Source organism: Centruroides sculpturatus, unplaced genomic scaffold (genome assembly GCF_000671375.1).
Source record: "Centruroides sculpturatus isolate CEXI.00-Female unplaced genomic scaffold, Cexi_2.0 scaffold191, whole genome shotgun sequence".
NCBI classification, from domain to species: Eukaryota; Metazoa; Arthropoda; class Arachnida; order Scorpiones; family Buthidae; genus Centruroides; species Centruroides sculpturatus.
This window is the reverse complement of record NW_019384365.1, coordinates 430,783-457,924: the sequence shown is the minus strand read 5'-3', so window position 1 is coordinate 457,924 and position 27,142 is coordinate 430,783. Positions and strand designations below refer to the sequence as shown.

Genomic DNA, 27,142 nt, shown 5'->3' with positions numbered 1-27,142 from the left:
AGATTTACGAATTCAAATTATTAAATTATAGTAAAACAAGTTATTAAATTATAGTAAAATTATTAAATTATAGTAATTTAATAATTTGAATTCGTAAAAAAGTAGATTTACGAATTCGTAAATCAAAAGTAGATTTACGAATTCGTTTGTTCTAATATTCCTACCTAAATTTCTTAACTTTCTTATTCTTTAAGTCAGAAAAGTCACTGGCAAACTGAGATACAAGGGGATGAAGGGAAGATGGAAGTATGTGCGTGTGTGTGTGTATGTGTGTGCGCAGGTGTCCAGATAGGAAACTTTGTAAGTCGTTTGGCACTGATAACATTCTTCTATCAGAACACAGTGGTGCTTTGGATACAGTGAATCCTCAGAATTTTTAGTCTATTTTGTAAAAAAATCTAACAACAGGTTGCTTAACTTTTCCGGCAAAATTTGGGGAATCCATCTGTTACGATATTTTATTAAAAATAAATTATTATAAAACATAAAAACTTAAAGAATATACAGCATTAATGTCTGATAATTCAATTCCTGAATATCTAAAGTAAAATTTTTAAACGAATTGATGTTTTTTCCAATAACACGTGACAAGTACAGGGTGTCTCATAAATCTGGAATTATAGGAATTACGTTGATTTATGTTTATTCTTTTACGGGTAGAACATGGCGCTGAGTAAGAAGGAATGAATTAAATTTTATGATGCAGTCACTCCCTCAGCCAGAATCTAGATCTCTGTATGTGATTGGTAAAAAGTCAGGATGCATCCTGATAAACTTTTCAGCAATTTCTCGCTAACTGTGTGTCTCTGAACATCGAAATAATGAAAGATCTGCCTTACTCAGTGCCACAATAATGAAAGATAAACACAACTTCTATGGTTCCAGACTTAAAAACAACCTGTATATATATTACTAGAATTCGTCTGATAAAACATAATTCATTAAACGATTATTTTAAATATTATTACACAGCAAGTTATATTATAGGCAATATAATTTAAAGTTCAGATTAGATATAATTATGTTACTAATTTTACTTATTAATTTATGAAATGATCGAAATTCCGAAGTAAGAAAAACGTTTTAGTAAATTGCAATGTAAGCAAGGAAAAGATAAATCTGAAATGAATATGTACTAATTTCTATAAACATCATACCATAAATATGCTCAAATATATTTAAGCGAGACATATAAATAATAGAATTAGCCATTCTTTCATAGATGATTATTATGGTTTCCTTCTGTAAAGGGATAAAGAAAATATGCGAGTATGTAATAATAACATAACTAAAATGAAAATAATCCGATGGGAATTCACGTTTCTAATGAATATATGTTGATATAGAAAGAATTTATTCGGACAAACAGACTGATTAGTGGTTGATAGTCCTGAAGGGAAAGTAATCACATCGCACGAAACAAACATTAATAGTATAAGATCGAAATAGAACGGTTAAAAATAATTTCGGTTGACAGAAATGAAAATACTGTAAAGTAATAAACTGAAAACATTACGTCTCGTTATATTTACAGAATACTGATAAATTTTGAAATTTTTAATTGGCACGTTTGTATTAGTTTTATAAATTTATTTATTCTATTTTTCTTCTAAAATAATAAAGCAATTATAATTTAATAATTTGAATTCGTAAATCAAAAGCAGATTTACGAATTCAAATTATTAAATTATAGTAAAACAAGTTATTAAATTATAGTAAAATTATTAAATTATAGTAATTTAATAATTTGAATTCGTAAAAAAGTAGATTTACGAATTCGTAAATCAAAAGTAGATTTACGAATTCGTTTGTTCTAATATTCCTACCTAAATTTCTTAACTTTCTTATTCTTTAAGTCAGAAAAGTCACTGGCAAACTGAGATACAAGGGGATGAAGGGAAGATGGAAGTATGTGCGTGTGTGTGTGTATGTGTGTGCGCAGGTGTCCAGATAGGAAACTTTGTAAGTCGTTTGGCACTGATAACATTCTTCTATCAGAACACAGTGGTGCTTTGGATACAGTGAATCCTCAGAATTTTTAGTCTATTTTGTAAAAAAATCTAACAACAGGTTGCTTAACTTTTCCGGCAACGTTTTCTGGCGTCATCTGTTATTATATTTTATTAAAAGAAACTTTATATTTTTAACTATTATAAAACTGTAAAAGCTTAATTTTGAGGTCTGGGATGGGTTTTATAAAAAATTGTAAATACTTAGAACGAGTAAAATCGCTATTAAGTCCGACCCTACTCGAGATACACACGACACCTTTTATCTTCCCACTCCCTCGAACCACCAAATTTAATAGCGTCAATTCTCCTAATAAACAAACTTCCCTGCGAAATTTCAGAAACTTTCGACGAAAAGCACAGGAGTTATTAAGCTTCAAAGAGGGTGGACAAAATCGTGTCCTCCCAAGCACACTAACATCCATACGTAAAGAAAAAACTCCGAATTTTTTTGCATTTCTCGACGTTTTAAGGTATTCTGAGTCCAAAAACGTAAAAATCTTGGGGTCATTTTTTGACCGATCGTCATACTTTCTCTATGTTATATAGGCTCGTCATACTTTCTCTATGTTATATAGGCTATAACAGCCGGAAAAGTAAAAACGATATAAAGTTTTTTTTATGATAAATGATAAAATATGTATTTTTATTCTGTTTTTTTAATTTACTTACATATTTTCATGACTTTCGTAGAAAAGTGGTCTTATATTTGTAATTGATTTGGACCCAATCTCATCTTTCTTAGTCTCTGTTCGTTGATTTTATACTTTCTTTTTATTTTATTAATTTTATTTTATAATTTAAAGAAGAAACTATTATTAAGTTCCTCCAAGAACTCTAAGCTAACATTGAGATAAATTAAGAATGACGATAACGTGTAATTTCTGAGCTCGTATTAATATTAATAATTCTGTTTTTATATAGAAATTATAATATTATTTTATTTAAAATATTATTTTAAAAATTTTAAAGTTTAATTAAATTAAAAATAACTTCANTGTTAATTAGAAACGAAAATAATAATAATTAATTAAATTAGTTTACGATATTAATTTGATTGGAGGGATTAATTTGATTGAATCGACGATAGTTGTAAGATATTCTATACATAAAAATGCATCATATATGAATTTGTAGTTGCATTATTTATGATAAAATACTATTCAAAACAGCATATTTTGAAAGAAATAGGATAATTTTTCCGTCTGAGAACTAGAGCACATGGGATTCATATTTCTGGCAAAGACACTCAATAAAATTTTCCATTCTACTGATATATGACACGGAAAAAATTTTAAAGAAAAGTAAAAATGCATAGCACAAAGGACGACTCTAGATAATTACATCCGAATATAAAAAAAGACTCTCTAAGTTTTTGTTTATTATTTATTTCCTTTTACAAAAATACATAACTTGCATTAGTAAATAGTAAAATAATCTTACTAAAAATCCTTTATAAAAAAAATTCCATCCCATTTTAAAGCTTTTAAGATATTTTTTTAATGTTATATGAATCCATTTTAAAAAACATTTCTTTAATTTCTGTAGTTTTTTAATCACTTTTATACATAAGTCAACTAAATTTAATAACATATTTTTTCGTGTTCAGTCTAATGTCATTATTATTATTATTTTAATTTCTTTTTGAATTTTTCTATCATAAATCGCTATCAAAATAGGCTTTACTGTTGTATACAGGCATGAGTTTCTCGACAACAGCTGCGCATTTACATGAAACGTTAAATTATGTTGTTAAAACACGAACATTAATTGATGTCAGTTGATACTGATAATGCGAACATTAATGGACATTAACTAATTAAGATAGTACACGAGCATTAATGAACTATCAATTAAAACGACGGTAAAATCATGTTAAATAAAATAAATTAATGTGACATTTATTAGCATATACTGTTGCTGTTAGAATGAGGATTAATGTACATTAATTAATGATGCTAATTATTGAACATTAATGAACATTAAGTAATAATGAAGTACACGAAAACTTAATTAACATAAAAATGACTATAAAATGAGTTTTAAATCAGCAGAATTTGAAAATTTGCAGAATTTTTCCCTTTTTGTATGGCAATAATTATGATAGAGCGATGCTTCTTTATCATGAATCTGTGGATTGTAGTTGTTTAGCTTATATCTAAATCCCTATTCTGATTTTATATTTTAAATAGATATAAATAAAGCTCAGATATTCTTACAGAACCCTAAAATATTCTTTAAAAGTTTATTTTAGCCAAAATTCTGAATTTATATCTGATTATTCCTAAAGTTATATGGAAGCTCCAAATGTATGTTACACCAAAAAATCGAATCTTTCACTAACTTAAAAAAAAAGAACTTAAGAGATTATCTTCTTGAAGGTGCACCAATTCACGCTTTTACAATAGGACAACATAACTTAAAGCAATTATCTAAGATTAACGAGAATTTTCTACACTTTAATTAATCATGTAAGAAATTTAGCAACTTATCCAGCTTTTGTAGCCACTAATCTTACAACTGAATGATCCTAACCAGATTAAAATATTAAAACATAGTTAATCTGCTATTAATGACTTCCTGCTGATAATCGTTAAATAATAAAAGGAAGAAAAAGTTATAATTCTAGTTATTATAATAACTGTTATTATTGCTAGTTGTAAACTTACGAAGAGATTTTTAGATTCTTTTAGGAAAAGATACGATAAGCCGGCAATAAATGAAGACATAAAAGTAATTCAGAAAGGAATTGCTTAAATCGAAGCAAAATCCGTTTGTAATAAAAGAATTTTATTATCTTGTGCTTTTGTTATATATTTTAAACATGTTTTTAGAATGTGATGACTTATTTCTGTAATCTACTTCTACTTAAAGGGGATAGATTTCTCTTGAAAGAATATTCCATTTTTCAGTTGTTCCATTCGAATTTTTATTAATTAATTAATTATGAATTTTAAAATAAATTTTTATACTTTATTATGTTTATTTAATTCTATAATATATATTTAATATTTAATTAATGAAAATATTTAAATAATTGAGATAATTTATTATAAGATTAAAGTTAATCTATGATGTTTTGATACTTCTGATAGGCATTGTAGACGAAAAATAATAAAATAAAAAACATTTTATGCGACAAATGGCGACAGTATTAGTTGTTAGTGTGACCCATCAGTTAATTTAATCTGAAAAAACCTTACGTTTAATCCAAGAAACAATCCCTGCAATTAATCTTGGAAAAGATAAAAGGTATTTAGTTCTATATAATAAATGCCAAAGTACATCGACAATGGAAAAATCAATTATATAAAATATCGTAAAAGTAAATCTCATACTGGTCTACTTTTTGGTAGCATTCGATCTAAATCCATACAACTTTTTTTATGTTATGAGAAAATATAAATTATATGACTATATTTTAATATTTGTTTTTTTCTATGTTTAACAGTCAGGAAATATTTTAGTAAATACATAAAAAGAAAATTTAAACTCGGATGCTGAAGATACATGAATGCTTGGATACTGACTTATATTACTAAATTTGTTTCTGGTTTAAGCAAAAAATTCAATTCTGTAGAGCAAAAAACTCAATATTTCGTTTAAATATTGAAAGTTTTCTTTAAGAAAATAGTTATAGAATTTATATTGTAGAGTTACATAAAACGAATGATAACAATGAAACGTGTGCACAATAGAATACGAATGAAGTTCATTCAGGAGAAAATGAAAAATGTCATGTAAGGAATATATATCCAAAGTATTGAAAGAATTTGTCTTATGATAAAAATGAGACTTTGAAACTAATGTCATTGTATTTATACATCTACTAAAAGGCCTGTATTATGTATCCAAGTAAATCTATTTTTATAAAATATACTATAACAAAATATTCAGTCTTGTTTCACAGTTAAAAAGTGTATGGAATAATTTAATATAAAAATTTTCTTGTCAAAAATTTGTGAAAGAATTTCATTCAGATATTTTCAAAATTTCAATTTGTGATATTGAACTACGTTTGAATTTCAAGAATAGTTTATTTATAAGCTTGCAATATTACGAATTAAATATTTAACGAGCAAAAATGATTGTGACATCGTCACAATGTCGGGTTGCAATTTTTAATCATATTTTTAATTTAAAATATATGCTCTCGATTTCAACATAGTAATGTCTTGCCCCTGTAAATCACAATTTTCCTGTTAACAATAGAGTCATTCCGGTAACTCCGTTCTGGGAAAAATTTTTACTTGAAATTTTTGACTAGACTGAAAGTTCGTATATAGTTAATTAATCGGGACATTCTGCCCTAAGCTTTCCACATCTAGTCTCGAATTTCATCTATCTAACTTCGTTCTCAATATTAAGAAAGGACAGGCAAACAGACAGACGCTTGTGGGAATTTATAGGTCTACAATTTTTTAAATTACAGCCGAATTATTTCAGAAGTTGATATATATTAGATAATTCGTACAAAATTTTGGGGAATTCACAAATCAATTTGAAATTGAATAGAAAGTAAGCATGCGAGAAGTCTTACGAACTGTTAAATGTTTATTAACAACTAGATCATTAAATGTACAATGCAAGAAAATGAACCGTTCGTTATTGTTATACACTTATCAATGTACTGGTGTACAATAAAACAAAGATCTTTTGTTTTAAGAAGTACATAGAATTCTAAAGAGGATGTTTTAAATAACTTGTAATTTTATTTCGCTCACCTATCATTTAACTTGTTAATTAAATGTTAAATAAGAATTATAAATTACTTTGCTTTGTGTATTTAACGATTTAATGCTAATAAAGCGTTCTTTTTTTCCTCGTCCCAATAGAATATTCAATTTCAGAAAGAGATGTATTTAGATACGTAAACTAATAACGTAACTGAGACATATTCTTTGGAATATGCTGTAATCTTTCGCATATATTAGTTTTACTTGTTTTACTTTTAGTTAAAATACAGTAAAACCTGTCCAAAACGGAATTTGAATATAAAGGAAACCTGCCTAAACGGAAAAAAATTCTTCGGAACAGAATGATTTTTTTATGTTAAAGAAGAACCTGTTTAAAACGGATACCTGCCAAACAGGATAAAATATTCGGTACCGTGCGATTCCGGTTTACACAGGTTTTACTGTAGGCATTAAAACATTTATGCGATCTCAAAAAATTTTAATTTATTCTAATTACATGTATTTTGTTCACCAGTGGCCGAGTGGATAAAACCACTGAACACTGGAAGTTTACGCATTCATTAACGGGCTGTCCATGTGGAGTTTTCCGTGTTTTCTTCACGTGTCTAATACGTAATTAAGAGCCAATTTTCCAAATATTCACGTGCCTAACAGGTAAATAAAAGCCAGTTTCCCAAATCTCCATATACCTAACCTAGATAGGGGCAATTTCCCATAGAAACTTCTCCCGGGAGGCACCCTTTCTTGACAAATAGTCTGTGTGTTACGTAACCATGTCCCATCAATCCGAATCGAAATCTAAATTAAAAGTATTTTAAGTAATTTTACGTTTTATTTTTTATTGTTTATAAATGAATCCCTTATTATGAAAGTATTTTTATTACATCTTTAGCTTCAATTGATTGTAACTGAACAACAATTAATATAAAAGAAGTTTTTCAACCGAGATTAAATTCATACAATACAGTTAAATGTAAGCCTACAGAATATAAATAAAATAAACGATATAAATTAAATTTTATTTATTTTATTCTTCCTAAATATGTATGTAAACAAAAATTGATTTAATGATTTGAAATTATTTTACATTATAATCAGTAATTCTATTAATCTAATTGCCTTTAGTAAGAGATTTCTTGTAAATCTTAGAGGGAAAGATAATATATGAACAAATAAATAACAAAAGAAATAAATAAAAATACAAAATTTCGATTTTTTAGCTTCAGTTTTCTTGATAATTTATCTGAAACATCATGTGAACATCACGAAAAAAATGAATAAAAATCATTTGTAACAAATCATTAAAGATTTTTTCAGACAAAGATTTATTTTTAGTCTTATTCTATCACATAATCAATGAATTCATTTCTTTATTTTAAAATAATTTCGTTATTTTCCTTCATAAAATTAATATGAATCACGTTAAAAATTTACAACATTTTATAATTTAATAATTTGCATTAATTTTAAACTTTGGCTTAGAAAATTGATTATTAAACCTTTCGAAAGGATAAAAGTAAAGAAGTATAATAAAAATTATGCTTATTTCCGGACAAATTTATCACCATTTAAGATGTTTATGAGCGGTGATTTACAATGACAAAATTAGGCCATAAGAAAGTAAGCAACGTGTTAGAATGGCATCGTTTCAACACTATTGCTCATATTGTTAATAAAAATCCCCTTTTCTTCTGCTCAAAGATCTCATTTCAAAGTCATTGCGATTTAGAAGGTGAGAATTGATGCATCAAACGATAGCTGTAAATGAAGCGCTATAGTCATCATGTTCCAGTTAGCCTTTTCTCTCTTGTTAACAGTGTATTTACTTGGAAAAAAGCTACGTATAGTTCTTTGTAAGGTCAGGTTATATTTCGAAAGTTATCAGGCGTCCAGAAGAATAGAACAAAAGTCAATTTATCAATATTTTAGAAGAGTTGGCAAGATTTAATGATCTTTTCTTAGTGTAGACAAGAGACATTTGTCATGTAAAAAGAATGGTGAAAATTACAAAATGTATTTTCTCTGTCATTTCGATGAAATTTATTATTTCAATTGAAAACTGCAAATGTTCTTTAAAATATATTATTAAATGTATTTTTAATGAATTTATTTGGACAGAATAACATTAACATTTTAATTGATATTATTTTCTCTAGAAAAATATAATAAAAATTGCATAAAAGATTTGCATCCTGTATATTATATATTTAATTTTTTTAAATATTTATAAAATGTATTAAACTAATCTATTTTAAAGCTTATTAGAATTATTTATTTTTAATTAAAGCTTTAATAATCGAATATTCAATAATCGAAGAGCATTTTATTCACCCGTCTGATATTTTTAATACTGTAAATATGACCATTTATTTATTTTCAAATAGCTTGAGAAAGAATATCTTTTTAAAATTTTTGTTTAATAACGATTTTAATGATAATATATCGCTCAGTTTAAACACAATCTGCTAAAGAACATTGGTTTTAATGTTAGTTTTTTCGTCTTCACTATGCAAAACAGAATTTTTCATTTGAAACATTTCCATCATCATCACGCTTTCAAGCTGTAAACTGAAAATAGTTTACACGTGGACTGAATGATGTTGAGAGACTGCAATAAATTCTCTTTGGTTAAGAATAACGTAAATAAAAATGTCTAAAATTTACAGCAGAATTCTTATGAAAATAATCTAATGAACAGTTCTAAAATAATTAGAGATAAATTATATTCATTTCTAAGTTTTCATAAAACGAACTTTTAAAGATTCTCAATGAAAGGTATGGGTTTGGTTGATGAAATAAGACAATGCAACACGTGAGCAATCTGCCAAGAAGGGGGATTTTCTATGGAAACTGGCCTGTATTTAGACCAATAATTTGATTTTTAAAAACTTCGGCCATCAAATATGCTTTTTACAAGAATACGATTAAATTGTTCCTGTGTCAAGGGGAGGATCCACGGAAGCTACAGAGGCTTAAGTCGTCCCAATTGACACAAAACATTTATGACGGCAAATATAGTTTATCGCAATACAATCGTCTTGCACATATTAGTGAAAGGTCGTTATTAATTATTCAAATATTTAAAATTTTTGAGTTAGCCCTTTGGGTTCTTGTCGATCCGCCGTTGTCTATGTCGTTGATGTTCTTACACGAAATTTACATTAGATATGAATGGAACTCTAAAATCTGAAATATAATAAATTTAATCTTTTAGATTAATACTATTTTAATAAATTTTATAATCAGTCATATCAAAATAAGTTCATTTTAATTCGATAACCATTGTGTATAGTACTTACTCAAGGATTTATTTCCTTAGTACATAGAAAATACAGATTCCATTATTCTAGAGTTTACAGCATTACATGTAATATATCATTAGGATTTAAAATATATCCTATAATGCAGTTATCTTTAGTTATCGATAACATTATAATAGTTAAACGTCATTATGTATTTAGTCATTTCGATTAAAGTAATTAAATATGATGCAAATTCTTCCTGCCAAAGCATAAACGCTACATTTATTTAAATTATTCATGTTCAAAAATATATCAGCATTGAGCGAATCATTCATTATGTCTGAGTGGAGACGGTTATTAAGGATAACGGTTGAAGGATCCCAAGACCTTTCTGAATTTCCAATGCCCTCCTAATGGATAGAGGGTCAGCGTAGCGGAAGATCAGACAACCATTTGCGATCGATAAATATGCAATTTTCCTCCATCTTCTCATTATTCTGCTTTGATCTTAATTGATCACGTGATGAATTTTTTTTCCGAATATCCGATTGAAAGATTACTCGTTACTCTATTTATGAGGACCATAAGCATACGAACCCTTAGGGAAAGGATAATTTGCATCTTCAAAGCAAACTAAGTCGTTCTGTCCATTCTTGATTAAGTGACGTAATATTGTTTTACGTATCTCGCTTCTTGACATAGTAATAGCTAGAGGATTATTGTTCAATTACGTCACAGCTAGGTCAATGATATTTGTTCTGTTTCGTAACAGAATAGAAGGGTCGCGCGCTGTCGGGTTAAATCGATATGTCATCAGCGATAGTTTTATGACGTATAACGCATTGGATACGTCATAAATGCACAAGAAAACATTTTTACTAATTAACAAACTAATTGGATGATCAATAGAAAAGAATTTCCATCCTTAAAATTTGAATTTACTGTAAAAGGCCTATTCTGTTTAAGATATTGATACGTAGAATTATTAAAAGGATAGTGGAATATGTTCTTAAAATTCTAGTTTAAATCTGAAAAATAACATGTGAAGATAATGAAGGAATTGCTCTTCATTATATAATAGTTAGCATCAAGAATTGATCTTCATGATTATCTTACCACAGAAGAAAATAAATTAGTTTTCCTCAGTCATGCAGAAGTTATTATAAAGTTCTCCTCTAATAAATAGGATTTGCATCTGTCTTTAACGATATAATAGATTTATCTCAGTTTAAAAAAATCATCAAAAATGAATTATGAACGAAACAGTTTAAAATTATTGGCATTTAATGAATTATTTTTCCAAATGTCGTTATATCTTTAGTAATTGCTTATGACTCTGTTTATCAGTAAAATTTAAGTTAGTCACTTTCAAAATTTCTAAAATTCATAGAAATTGCCCTTTAATAAGGATAAATGAACTTTGCAAATCTCAGAAGAATTCCTGCACACCATTTCGTTGCAGTGATATGAGAAATTGTCAAAACACGAAATATTTACTATACAACCGAGATCAGTATTAGTAAAGGAGAAAATGTAAGTGATAAAATATTAAGAATTATATGCGTTAAACAAATTTTTAAAAATAATAATACCATACGATCATTCTACAATTATTTTACAGTAATAAATAAGGCGTGGATATAACTACAACCCTTTATTATAGATTTATATAGTGCACGATGTTTGTAACTCCAGTTTGAGCACCAGAATGAAAAATTGTAAGGATGAAATATTAAGAGACTGTGAGGCTATATAAAAAAGTTATTGAAATTGAAGACGTTTTATAGAGTTTTCAACCATATTTTATTGCAACCATCCACTTGCAACAAGTACCCTAGTAGTGTAACATAGCAATTGTGATCCGTAAGTTCGGCTCGAGTATTGCAACCAAATAAAAAGAAAATTATCAAAACATGAAGTATTAAGAGTCAGTGTTGCTCTTATAAAGAAGCTTTTGAAGTGCAGTAAGTATACCTGTTGCTTATCGATTGAATTTGCCTGCAATCCAAACTTTCATATTTGTTCTTCCAATTGATCTAATCTTCTATTGAATTGTCATCTAACCAATGTTTGCATTCATCAAAATACTTCCCCGATTTAATCTTACTGCGTAAATACATCAAAAGCTTTTCTTTTATATTAAAAAACAGTATTATTTTTTTTCAAAAAAAAATAAATAAAAATTCTCCATTTATTTCTAAACAAAAATTTCTCATTTAAAGTACACGTCCACAAAAGATGATGCCGTAAGAACATTTCTGTATAAGGAAATTTTAAATCTTATTTAAAAGAAAAAGGATTACTACATGTTTACAAGTCGATATTGTAAGCTATACATTTTTTGATGGATGGAAAAATTTTCAAAAAAGTAAAATTCTACACGAAACTTGCATCAATAATGTCTCTTCTTGTGTATTAAAATGCTAAGTAATAGCTGGAAGGAAAATTTTATATTAACAGCAATAATTAATCAGAAAATAGAATAAAAAAACGCAAAAAATTGAACAAGTATTTCTGGTTTCTCGAAATATTTTATCATTAAAAATATCGGGATAAGTTTTATTGAAAAAAAAATCCATTGAAAGTATCTCCTGAAGAAATTCAATAAAAAAAATTGTTTTTTTTTTACAATAACATGCTTCGATTTTTTGTTTTCAAAAATTGAAAATCAAATTCTTAAATTAATATTATCTATTATTTATACACGAGTTACTGTATATTCCTATATAAAATATTTTTCTGTGATGTTTATATTTGATAAAATATTCAGTGTATACATTGTAGATGTTTTCGTCTCTTGTGTGGAAGCAAAAATTGATCGATCTTATTGCACATTACAGTGATATTATAGCAATATATTATATATATTATAGCATATTTCTTTTATTCGCAAAGATTACTATACCTCCATTTTTGTATTCGATAAGGATCAAAAGAGTAAATCCTCTTGAGATTGGATCAATGAAGGGAATCATGGCCTAAATTGGGAATAAGGAAAATCTTATAATGATGATTAATGTACGACATGATTCGCATTAGACTAGTGTAAGAGAAGATGGGGGAAAGATAGTTTACTATTTTAAGTGGATATTGGCAGAATAATAACGAAGATATGTGAAAATTTAATATTACATGTCGTGTTTGTTTCGAATTGGGATAATAGATGAAATTTTACACATAAGTCTATGATAATTATAGACGTTGCTAATAATGAAGCTCGAGTAGAGAATATAAATAAATTTAAAAAAGTTTCAAAAAATGTTTGATATTTAAAATTTATTAAATAAAAATTAGAAATTTTTAAAAATTTTATCGATATTAGTTTAATGAAAAATGGACATAAAAGTAAAAAATAATAATTGACATGTTTTAATTAATTTCATGTTATTCTAGTAAATTGTTTTTATTTTTGGCAACTATTATCGGAAAAACTTCTATCCTCGTTAAAAGTTACGTAAATTTTTATTATTTGATGCAAAAATCGAGAATAATGTTTATATAATTCTTGGATTATAATCTAATAATATATGATATGATATGGGTTACAGATCATGGTACATTTTATATGTCTGTAGACATTTACCTTTGCAGACTCTCCAATGTATATTACAAAATGTTTTAAACAATAAAACTTAACAAAAATAAAAGTTTCTTCTTAATGCACAACTAATATATCAGAATAATGATTTGTAACAAATGTTTCGAGATCCCTATAATTGTGATAACAGGCCTCTCACTAAAGGTCTTTTATCACATTTATATACTTAAAGGTGTGAAAAATTCATAGCCAGATTGTTAATTCTGAAAACTATTTGTGCCTGGAGGCTGGATCAATAGGGATTCAGACTACTTCAAAAAAAGGGACAGTGTGTAGCGTGAGCTCAACGAGAGAAAATGTAGAAAATAAATCTGATCGAAAAGTTCTTGAAGTGTTGTCTATCTAAAGAATCAATTGTTGTAAATAGAAAGAACTGTAATTTGATATATTATATTATTATTTTTCAATATTATAATGAGAATAAACTCTAATATTTGCTATTCGTTTGCAAGAGGAACTCCTCAAAAGAGATATAACTCAAATTTATTGTTCATAATATCAAAGAAATATCCAAAATAAAAATAAAAAGTGCATAAATTTAATTGTTGAATCTCTTATTTACATGCTGTTTAAGGAATTTAAACACAAGCGGCACTTAATATATTTTTATTTTCTAACTTTATTAAGAAAACTTTTATGATGAGAAGAATAAAGTGGATAAATGTATATTGAGATGAAAAAGAAGTTCATCAAGAAGAAATGCAAAGGAGTTTATCACTGTGTACAATTCAAGAATATTCAACTTAAAAAAATAAAAAAGAGGAAAAATAAATTTATTGTATAAATTTAAGTTGTATAAATAAAATAATTTGCAATGGAGAAAAAAAGAATTATATTTTTTAATTATAAAAGCAACTTCATTTACATGTCGCATAATAAAGTGTATAACCTTTATTATCTATTTTATTATTAACTTTATTATTATTTTTCCGTTAAGTTGTTTTAGAAACATTCAGAAGTGAATTCAAGATGCCAGTAAAATCTCTTTTAAAATTCCAAACTCGTCTCGGAGATGTAAAGTTATTGCCTTGCTTTTAGGTTATTAAATAATTAGATCAACTTTCTTCTTTTGGTAATAAAATGTTTAATTAGGATTTTCATTTACACTTATTCTTTTTTAATTAATTAAGAAATTTACATTTTGTTATTGTTTATATGCAGTTATGGAATATACAGGACAAAAAGTAGAACAGAATTGTTTCACGTTTTTTATGGTAGCAATGCTGTGAATTATTGAAGACATCTCCATGATGGCGAACTTTCTATGATGAATTCTTCATCATAGAGAATGTTTAATTCATCTATGTTTACATTCTTGTGATTTACGTAACTGTTAGGATTGATAAAATAATAATAATACTTTTATTCAAATTATTATTATACGTTTTATTACTGCAATGAAGTCGTTTTATTAAAACAATTTTCCTTAAATGAGATTCATCTAGAAATTTACTCCTCTATTTACGCATAAAATGATATATGCTCCCATAATAAACCAGTAATCTTAGTAACTTTTAAGAATAAAAGTAAGAAAATAGACTTATTAACCTAGACATAAGCACATGGTTAGAATAGATTTTTTTTTGTTTTTTTTTTTTTGTTTGTTTCTCAAGAGGATCAGGAAGACATCATCCTGAAGTGAAGATGGGAAGTAATTGGTGCCAGGATTAACATTTCCCGTTTGGGATTAAACAACTTCAACCTTAACTTCTCTCTCAAGAGTTAACTTTCTATTGTTTCAGTGCCTCCGGATATTATCGATGCCGATAGCACTACGGATGTTCTAGTCAGAGAAGGATCCAATGTGACTCTCACCTGCAGAGCTACTGGCAATCCCCCTCCTACTGTTACATGGAGAAGGGAAGATGGACAACCGGTTGCAGTCGGTAACTGGCAAAGCACCAAACCTCAAGGTATATTTGTTATAAATGTGTAATATGTAATCTTAATACGAAAATCCAATCGTTACATACACAAATCCGTTTTATATTCTGAACATATTTCATGAATATTTATAAATTTATAATGAATAATCTCCTTCCATTTAAACGGCATAAACTTATGCCATTCAATACGTACCGGGGCTTTATAATTATTTATATTACATATTCTTTTAAGGATTAAATGATCAAACAATTCTTAATAGAATAGATATGTGCTTAATATTAATTAAGTACTCTTCAAAGGAATTAAATACTATTTTAATATATAATAATGGATAAATAAATAAATTTATTACATCTGTTAACATAAAATAAACTTCTGAAGAATTTAATAAAGCCATTTCGTAAGCTATATTATTTTTTAAATTTTTATAATAAAAAAATTTCTAATTAATAAATATATTTAGTTTCAACACTCATAACTTTTGAAGTAATTATATATTAAATTCTGCAAGGTTGGGCGGATCCTGTATGATGTTCTCTGTGTATAAACATGATTGGAAGGAACTACGACTAACTAACTATATATAACGTTTTCTCTTCTTCATTCTTCTTTAACTTTGGGTGGAGTTATTGTTTACTTTCAACGAAATTTAATTCTCTGAAAGAATTTTATTATAACTTTGACTTCGATTGTTTCTTTCTTTTCTAGAATTAGTCGCAAAATAAAATCAAAACATTCCTTTTACTTTTAGATGCATCTACACTGTACTAATATTTTTTATATTTTCTTTAAAAATTTTCCTATTTATCTAAAGATAATATTTGTTAGAGTAAACAAGCGCTAGTTTAATTATTTTTAAAAATTTTCATTTATATAAGACACTGTAGTTGTAACTAGAATGTAAATTCCCAGTAAAATATTTTAAAATAGAAAATTTTCTATAATTAAACAACGAATTTTATTTGAGTTTTGAACAAATTTTTTGGTTATATTTATAATAATAATTAATTTAAAATTTTAAAAATACTTTTAGACGCAACGTATGAAGGTGAAGAACTCAGTGTTACTAAAGTCAGTCGGTTGCATATGGGAGCATACCTGTGCATAGCATCAAACGACGTGCCACCTTCAGTTAGTAGAAGAATTCTTCTTCAGGTGCACTGTAAGTGAATTACTCTTACACGCTTCAACAATTTTTATTTTTATTTTTTTCATAGAAATTTGATATTTAGAACTTGCAACCTCTACTAATGAACATGTTCTCAGAGCGTGAAATTGTTTATTTATACGATGTAAATTCTGACAAATGTAAATAGTACAACTTTAAATCATGTCTTTTAAAATTTAAAATATGTTTTTCAGAAATGTGTAATGAATTAAACGACATAAATATTTAATAATTCAACATAGTTTCAGGAACTAAACATAAAAATACTTTAAATACATTCCAACCTCTCATTAATAATTAATATTCAGAGATTTACAAATTTAAATGTTGTTACATAAAAACCAATGTTGAAATGATCATTATAAAGCGTCAAATATAAAGAGCAGGAGAAGAAAAAATGTAATTTGGTGGGTTGAAAATGTTTATAAGTGTCTTAAATTGCCTTATTTTAGTAAAGTAACTACACGCTAATAGACTTACCTTATATTTACGAGCTTTAAATCCGCACTCTTCCACTAATTCTCACATAATGTATAATTGCTAGAGAGTTCACACCATCAAGAAAGAAAAACGAAAGCTCTTAAAGTTCTGCACCATTGCAGATCAGATACGGCAGAGGATGAAGATTAAAATGTTGTTTTTCTGAGGTAAATTTATTGACAGATTAATTAGCATCTTCGGAGTAGAAGGGCTTAATAACTTCACTACTCTCTCCTTTGTCACTCGGAATATAGAAAGACGACATCCATTTGTCATTCCTGGCCTTATATCCGGAGAAGTGACGCGAAGGACTTAATGATGATCAAAAACTATCGATAGGATGTAATCGCCACTTTTACTTTCGTGATAACCATCTAGATAGTAATTTACTTCTTCAAAACTTCGCCACAACATTGATCTCTTCTTCTGTTTTAAATTAGTTTTCATATTGATTTGCTTCTTTTTCAATATGGGCTGCATCGTTTGTTGCTTCTCGATAACTTTATCTACAAAAGGGTATTTCTAGTTAATTATAATTTTATAGATAAGATGTTTTTAAAAGGGACAATTTCCATGTAACGTTACTTACGAGATGCCAAATAGAATATTTCCTTCTTATACGTGGCAGAGTAAATTATTTTCGAAAGTTTCTATTGATTTACAGGGATTTATATATAATATTTCCCCTACTTTCGAGTCTTAACATATCAATAAATAAATTGCGTTATCGTGAAGAACATATAATGGCGGAAACTGTATATGGAATATAATGCATCAATGTTTGAAGAGATTCATTTTTGTTCAATAATATTCTTATAAACATGATATATTTGCAGTTCCACCCATGATATGGATTCCGAACCAACTCATAGGAGCTCCGAGTGGCTCAAATATCACGCTAGAATGTCATACAGAGGCATACCCCATGTCAATCAATTACTGGACCAAGGAAGATGGTGATATGCTCGTCACTAACGATAAATACTTAGCCATAATAAAAGATAAGACATATAAAGTTCATATGAAACTTATAATAAGAAATATTCAACAGGAAGATTTTGGAGTTTATAAATGCTACGCTAAAAATTCTTTAGGATCTACAGAAGGTTCTATAAGATTATATGGTAGGTATTGGATTTATAATTTGATTTTTTAATGGATGAAAATGAATTTAATAAATAAAATTAAATTTAAATTTCAGTAAAATTTGAAGATTTTATTAAAAATAAATCACTGTAATTTTATAAACATGAAATTTAACCATTTCTAAAGTGTTTTTGTGTTCAAACTGGGTGAATTTATCTCAATACAGTTTTTTAGGCTCTGTAAATTGACCATATAAATGGTTTTCCTGAAAATTATTGTTCTCTAGAAAGCATTCTTCTTGTAGGAAATTTTTCTAGTGTGTTTTTTTATGAAGCGACATTTCATTCCAAATTTCTAAATTTTTCTTCACAAACCTCATATATATTTTTTCTTTTAAAGCATAAAGTATTGTAAACTGATTACTGTTTTGTGCAAATGACAAAATAAAATTAATTTTGTGTTTCTCAATAGAAGAAATAATTTTTTTAATTTATAAATTTTTCCTGTCTTCTTAATTGAAATTAATTTTTACGTACCACGAAAGCACGCAAGTAGAGTTTATTCACGGTTCTACTTTATAATAATTTCAAAAGATTATCGAGTTATTTACTTTTATTATTATATACATTGCAGAAAATACAATTAAATATCCTTAAAAAAAAATATATATATATTTTATTATAAATTTTACTTTCAGAAATCCATGTTTCACCTCAACCAGGAAAAGAACCCTCCACTGCTAAAATTCAAAGTTTAGAAGGTAAGTCTGGTTTTTTTTAATGTTCTTATACAATTAATGTTGGAAGAAAGTTTCTTTTTGAATAAACAGTAAAATTTCGAGAGTTAAAAAAGAGAGAGAGAGTAAAAATTCGGTGCTTTGAAATTCACTTAGGGAGAAGGAACATTGAATGACAGAAGTTTTGAGTGGGTTGTTAAAAGTAATCAATTGTGGAGTAAAACTAGGAAGGGAGGAAACATTCTCAACTGATTGAAATTCATCAATTTATCTCGTTCATTATCTTCTACTATTTCGTTTTCTGTTATTTTTTTCTCTCTAACCGTTTTATGTCTGGTGTTGAAACTGTTCAAATCATTCCTTTGGATTCATTATGGAATCAACTTAATTAGGAATACTTTCTTTCTTTAAAAAAAAAAAAGGAGAAACTTTTGAGAAAATATATTTTTACTAATCTCATTTAATTTTAATGATGTACATAAATGAATTATATATAATGTACCCTTTTAATTTTTATAGATGATGCGAAATCGCCATTGCATCATCCGGCCTTGCAATCCACTTCTGGAAGAAGAGAAGGTAGGATTATCGTCTTTCATGTTATTTAGAAAAAAAAGTGGGTTTATTTATTTTAATTTTTATCATTTTTTCATAAAAACGATAATTTTTCAAATGTATACAAGTATATATTTAATGAAAAATGAATATTTTTTAAAAGTTTCTGTCTAATTTCTTAGCTGTATGGGTTAATATATCCACATTAATTATTAAAATTCTACTTAAAGTTTTTAATAAAAGGTTAAAAAAATTAATTAAACTTACGTAGATTAAAGTTTATTAAAAAATTTTATAATTTTAAAATCTCTTTATATTTTAAAATGAACAGGAGATTGTTATATTATTAAATTAATTAATTATTTAAAAATAAATTATATTAAGATACATACATTCATCTCTTTATATTTTCAAAGTTTCTCATTAATAAATAACGAATATTAATTAAGTTTCGCTTGAATATTAATTAAAAGTGAACTAAAACAAGATGTTTTCCTTCTCAGATAGCAGATTTGGTATGTCAGATGCCACAAAAGGGCAGAATCAACCTTTTAATCCACCCTTGCATAGACCTCTGGAAGAAAATGGTAAAACCTTTTAAAAAATTCTTTTATTAAAGAGGGGGAAAAAGTATATTAATTACATTATGAAGCATTTCAATAATTCTTGTAGTTTATTGTTTTCTTTCCTCAGGCAACAACTTCCAAACGAGCTTATACTTAGCTCCCTACTGTCCTTTGTATTCAACACCGGTAAATAACTTTAAAAAAAAGCACATTAATCTCGTACTTCTTCACTGATCCCTTGATTGATATGTCAACATTGTACAGGGGATTGTTTTAAAACTTTACTTTGCTCAAATGCTAGATTAACAGGATTTAGATACACTCAACTACTCAGTACTTATACTATATTTTTATAAAGGTTATCATTTTTTAAATTATAAAGAAAAAGAAACTACACACTTATATGACATCAATAAGGTTTTAAATCCAATAATAAAAAGATGGATTAAGCTATAAAATAATTTTAAATCACTTATTAATAAAAATATAAGCAAATGTTTATTTTGGCTAACATTCATTTAAATGTTCTATTTAAAATGTAGTGATAAAAAAATATTATTATTATTATTACTATTAATTTAATTGTTATCTTTTGAAATGGGTAAAAGAAATTTAATTTTTCTTTTAATTTTTATACTTTAATAATATATCAATTTAAAATCTAGTTAAAATTGTTATAATTAACTAAAGCTGGAATAATGTTATCTCTTGTTAGTCTTATTCTTTTATTATACAGATTTATTATATTTTGATAGTTTATGAAGTAAGAGAAATATAGAGGGCTTTCTGCCAATAAACAAAAACAAGACAGTGACAGGTTCATTACAACAGAATCACAAGTGACAGTTCTAGAAACTGTTATTAGTGCTACTCTGTTGATATATAACCTGATAATTATGTCAAAACACAAGACAATTTCTGAATCAAAATACAAAATAACATACAGTATATAATTTATTAAAGAATTTCCAATTTTGACAATTTATAAATAATTAACTATTTTTAAGCAATTTATTTTAAAAATTTTCTTATCTCTCTCCAGAGATGAATTTATCAGTTCTTAAAAAGTTCACAACTGAGGGGAACCACTATTATGGGAGGTCCCCACAAAACTGAATAATTTTCTTATAATTAAAAGAAAAAAGTATAAATAAGGCTCATTTATTTCCAATTTCATTTTATTCTATACTAACGTAGGCTATACTTAAGAGAGTAAGCCGACTTTAGTGAAAAAATCAATTTAATTCTTGTTTAAGTTAAAAAAAATTTAATATTTTTATAAAAAAGTAAATTATGGTTTTAGGTTATATACTGTTTTTTACAAAAGGACCCCACTAATAGGCAATAAGAAGGCTCTTTAAATCTTTAAATCCTCCTATATCTTCATTTGCATTAATGTAGATAGAGATCAAAGTATTCTGTATTCCTGTATTCTAATAATTAAAAAAAATATATTTACAAATCTACAATAAATTAAATAAATAAAAAAGTCACATTAAATATATATATACATATATATATATATATTATATTTCATAATAAAAGTGCTCCTTTTTGGCTTCTCATTCATGCAAAAGATATGATTTAATTAGTTTCATTATATTTAAATTAAATGTAATTATACAGTATAATTTATTTTAATATTTTATATTTAAAATTTATTTCTTTCTATGCTTTGTATCATTTCATTTCTTATAAGTATTTTTAAAAAATTAATTTAAAATTGAACAAAACTTGGACATTAATAATTTAACATCATACATTTGTAATGTGCTTGAAAAACTTAACTTTTAAAATTGTCATTTAGGTAGATAAAAGATCAAAAGATGTAAATTCATCCTTCCATAAAAAATTTTAATATTTAATAAATTTTTAAAAAATTTATTTTACATTCATTAAATTTCAAATTAGCTTTCTTTAATTAAAAAAAAACTGATTTTACGAAGTAAATTAAATCATAACATTTTATTTTGACAGTTATAATAAAAATTAAATGTTCAAATATATTTTATTTTCTATTTATAAACAGATAATACTATATTTAAATATATAAATATTTATGTCATTTGCAAGTAATAAAATAATTTAATAACTTTTTTTAAATAGAAAGAAAATCTCTCATTTTCTTCTCTCTTATCTCTATTGGAAAATACCAAGAAAAATAGCAAAAAACAAAAATTAAATTTTATTTAAAAAATTGAATTTTTAAATTATCTTAAATGTAATTAAGAAGCATATGTTTAATCTTTATTAAGAAGTAATTGTGTAATAATAGTTTTAACCATTTAAATCACAATCAATCCAGAAAACTGACTTGATAGAGGATTAGATATCACGTAACACACAAAATCCTTTGTGTATATCACGTGCTTAATGAAAAATTGGACCTATAATGGTCCTATTAAAACACATGGTCAGTTCTATAATGATTCATTATCTCTATGAAATTATTTTATTACAGGGTGTGGTAAAATTTATATCCATGTAACAAGTTATAAAAAACTTGCTTTATGTATTAGTTGCATATTAATAAATGTATTTTTTTTATTATTTCTAATTATAAATTCTTCTTAACTGTTAATATATATAATGAAACTCATGTTTCATTAATATATATATGTATATATATATATTTTTAATATTTTCTCTTTAATTTCAGGTACAAGTGAAAGTATCAATTGTAAAATATCTCCAGTATTTAGCATCTTAATTATTATTGAAATGTGGCTTTTAGGAACTTAAAAAAAAATTATAGTGTATTATGATTTTTACTCTGTAAAGAACTTTGTAAACCTGGACAGAGATAGCCTGGAGTGATACATCAGGGAATTTGGGGGAAGAGTTATAGGGGGATACATTTTGTTTATAATTATTTCCCCATTCTCTTGTGTATTAAAGGCAGAGAATGTCCCTTCTTTATAAAAAAAAAAAAATTAATAAAATAAAATATAAAATATATAGATATGTATGTGTCGAAGAATAGTTTTTTATGAAGGATATCTCTATATTGAAGTAGGAAAAACAAAAATCTTTTCAGTTTGCTGATTGTGATTTTAGAGTGTACTAGTTGAAGAATTCTGTTATGGATGACGCGCACAAGACTGAAATTTGTTGATTAAAAAATAAAAAAAGGAGGGCAGATAAGGTTTTCATTAAGAAAAAATAAATAAATAAATAAACAATTGTGATGTCCTGGNAAAAAACAAAAAAAAGAGAAAATTTTAATTTTAATCTCGTCCTCTGATGTATTAAAATCAGTTTTAAAAGTTTGGAAATCCCTAAAGGTTATAAGAGATAGAAAGCGATTAGTTTGAAAATGTTTAATGTTTTCTGTTAATTTTAAATATTTTTTAAATTTTTATAATAAAAAAATTTCTAATTAATAAACTATATTTAGTTTCAACACTCATAACTTTTGAAGTAATTATATATTAAATTCTGCAAGGTTGGGCGGATCCTGTATGATGTTCTCTGTGTATAAACATGATTGGAAGGAACTACGACTAACTAACTATATATAACGTTTTCTCTTCTTCATTCTTCTTTAACTTTGGGTGGAGTTATTGTTTACTTTCAACGAAATTTAATTCTCTGAAAGAATTTTATTATAACTTTGACTTCGATTGTTTCTTTCTTTTCTAGAATTAGTCGCAAAATAAAATCAAAACATTCCTTTTACTTTTAGATGCATCTACACTGTACTAATATTTTTTATATTTTCTTTAAAAATTTTCCTATTTATCTAAAGATAATATTTGTTAGAGTAAACAAGCGCTAGTTTAATTATCTTTAAAAATTTTCATTTATATAAGACACTGTAGTTGTAACTAGAATGTAAATTCCCAGTAAAATATTTTAAAATAGAAAATTTTCTATAATTAAACAACGAATTTTATTTGAGTTTTGAACAAATTTTTTGGTTATATTTATAATAATAATTAATTTAAAATTTTAAAAATACTTTTAGACGCAACGTATGAAGGTGAAGAACTCAGTGTTACTAAAGTCAGTCGGTTGCATATGGGAGCATACCTGTGCATAGCATCAAACGACGTGCCACCTTCAGTTAGTAGAAGAATTCTTCTTCAGGTGCACTGTAAGTGAATTACTCTTACACGCTTCAACAATTTTTATTTTTATTTTTTTCATAGAAATTTGATATTTAGAACTTGCAACCTCTACTAATGAACATGTTCTCAGAGCGTGAAATTGTTTATTTATACGATGTAAATTCTGACAAATGTAAATAGTACAACTTTAAATCATGTCTTTTAAAATTTAAAATATGTTTTTCAGAAATGTGTAATGAATTAAACGACATAAATATTTAATAATTCAACATAGTTTCAGGAACTAAACATAAAAATACTTTAAATACATTCCAACCTCTCATTAATAATTAATATTCAGAGATTTACAAATTTAAATGTTGTTACATAAAAACCAATGTTGAAATGATCATTATAAAGCGTCAAATATAAAGAGCAGGAGAAGAAAAAATGTAATTTGGTGGGTTGAAAATGTTTATAAGTGTCTTAAATTGCCTTATTTTAGTAAAGTAACTACACGCTAATAGACTTACCTTATATTTACGAGCTTTAAATCCGCACTCTTCCACTAATTCTCACATAATGTATAATTGCTAGAGAGTTCACACCATCAAGAAAGAAAAACGAAAGCTCTTAAAGTTCTGCACCATTGCAGATCAGATACGGCAGAGGATGAAGATTAAAATGTTGTTTTTCTGAGGTAAATTTATTGACAGATTAATTAGCATCTTCGGAGTAGAAGGGCTTAATAACTTCACTACTCTCTCCTTTGTCACTCGGAATATAGAAAGACGACATCCATTTGTCATTCCTGGCCTTATATCCGGAGAAGTGACGCGAAGGACTTAATGATGATCAAAAACTATCGATAGGATGTAATCGCCACTTTTACTTTCGTGATAACCATCTAGATAGTAATTTACTTCTTCAAAACTTCGCCACAACATTGATCTCTTCTTCTGTTTTAAATTAGTTTTCATATTGATTTGCTTCTTTTTCAATATGGGCTGCATCGTTTGTTGCTTCTCGATAACTTTATCTACAAAAGGGTATTTCTAGTTAATTATAATTTTATAGATAAGATGTTTTTAAAAGGGACAATTTCCATGTAACGTTACTTACGAGATGCCAAATAGAATATTTCCTTCTTATACGTGGCAGAGTAAATTATTTTCGAAAGTTTCTATTGATTTACAGGGATTTATATATAATATTTCCCCTACTTTCGAGTCTTAACATATCAATAAATAAATTGCGTTATCGTGAAGAACATTTAATGGCGGAAACTGTATATGGAATATAATGCATCAATGTTTGAAGAGATTCATTTTTGTTCAATAATATTCTTATAAACATGATATATTTGCAGTTCCACCCATGATATGGATTCCGAACCAACTCATAGGAGCTCCGAGTGGCTCAAATATCACGCTAGAATGTCATACAGAGGCATACCCCATGTCAATCAATTACTGGACCAAGGAAGATGGTGATATGCTCGTCACTAACGATAAATACTTAGCCATAATAAAAGATAAGACATATAAAGTTCATATGAAACTTATAATAAGAAATATTCAACAGGAAGATTTTGGAGTTTATAAATGCTACGCTAAAAATTCTTTAGGATCTACAGAAGGTTCTATAAGATTATATGGTAGGTATTGGATTTATAATTTGATTTTTTAATGGATGAAAATGAATTTAATAAATAAAATTAAATTTAAATTTCAGTAAAATTTGAAGATTTTATTAAAAATAAATCACTGTAATTTTATAAACATGAAATTTAACCATTTCTAAAGTGTTTTTGTGTTCAAACTGGGTGAATTTATCTCAATACAGTTTTTTAGGCTCTGTAAATTGACCATATAAATGGTTTTCCTGAAAATTATTGTTCTCTAGAAAGCATTCTTCTTGTAGGAAATTTTTCTAGAGTGTTTTTTTATGAAGCGACATTTCATTCCAAATTTCTAAATTTTTCTTCACAAACCTCATATATATTTTTTCTTTTAAAGCATAAAGTATTGTAAACTGATTACTGTTTTGTGCAAATGACAAAATAAAATTAATTTTGTGTTTCTCAATAGAAGAAATAATTTTTTAAATTTATAAATTTTTCCTGTCTTCTTAATTGAAATTAATTTTTACGTACCACGAAAGCACGCAAGTAGAGTTTATTCACGGTTCTACTTTATAATAATTTCAAAAGATTATCGAGTTATTTACTTTTATTATTATATACATTGCAGAAAATACAATTAAATATCCTTAAAAAAAAATATATATATATTTTATTATAAATTTTACTTTCAGAAATCCATGTTTCACCTCAACCAGGAAAAGAACCCTCCACTGCTAAAATTCAAAGTTTAGAAGGTAAGTCTGGTTTTTTTTAATGTTCTTATACAATTAATGTTGGAAGAAAGTTTCTTTTTGAATAAACAGTAAAATTTCGAGAGTTAAAAAAGAGAGAGAGAGTAAAAATTCGGTGCTTTGAAATTCACTTAGGGAGAAGGAACATTGAATGACAGAAGTTTTGAGTGGGTTGTTAAAAGTAATCAATTGTGGAGTAAAACTAGGAAGGGAGGAAACATTCTCAACTGATTGAAATTCATCAATTTATCTCGTTCATTATCTTCTACTATTTCGTTTTCTGTTATTTTTTTCTCTCTAACCGTTTTATGTCTGGTGTTGAAACTGTTCAAATCATTCCTTTGGATTCATTATGGAATCAACTTAATTAGGAATACTTTCTTTCTTTAAAAAAAAAAAAGGAGAAACTTTTGAGAAAATATATTTTTACTAATCTCATTTAATTTTAATGATGTACATAAATGAATTATATATAATGTACCCTTTTAATTTTTATAGATGATGCGAAATCGCCATTGCATCATCCGGCCTTGCAATCCACTTCTGGAAGAAGAGAAGGTAGGATTATCGTCTTTCATCTTATTTAGAAAAAAAAGTGGGTTTATTTATTTTAATTTTTATCATTTTTTCATAAAAACGATAATTTTTCAAATGTATACAAGTATATATTTAATGAAAAATGAATATTTTTTA

At 26.5% G+C, this 27,142-nt stretch overlaps 1 protein-coding gene across 1 annotated transcript in view; it reads left to right on the top strand.

Annotated features, from left to right (window-relative positions):
* The window catches only part of LOC111642341 (hemicentin-1-like), a 54,294-nt gene that overhangs the window by 25,439 nt on the left and 1,713 nt on the right, over positions 1 to 27,142 (top strand). The window contains exons 4-15 of the mRNA XM_023388679.1: positions 15,289 to 15,459; positions 16,467 to 16,595; positions 17,918 to 18,205; positions 18,865 to 18,927; positions 19,423 to 19,482; positions 19,962 to 20,045; positions 20,131 to 20,210; positions 22,131 to 22,188; positions 23,992 to 24,120; positions 25,443 to 25,730; positions 26,390 to 26,452; positions 26,948 to 27,007. Coding sequence (XP_023244447.1) covers positions 15,289 to 15,459; positions 16,467 to 16,595; positions 17,918 to 18,205; positions 18,865 to 18,927; positions 19,423 to 19,482; positions 19,962 to 20,045; positions 20,131 to 20,210; positions 22,131 to 22,188; positions 23,992 to 24,120; positions 25,443 to 25,730; positions 26,390 to 26,452; positions 26,948 to 27,007 — 1,473 coding nt within the window. The remainder of the gene's footprint in view (positions 1 to 15,288; positions 15,460 to 16,466; positions 16,596 to 17,917; positions 18,206 to 18,864; positions 18,928 to 19,422; positions 19,483 to 19,961; positions 20,046 to 20,130; positions 20,211 to 22,130; positions 22,189 to 23,991; positions 24,121 to 25,442; positions 25,731 to 26,389; positions 26,453 to 26,947; positions 27,008 to 27,142) is intronic.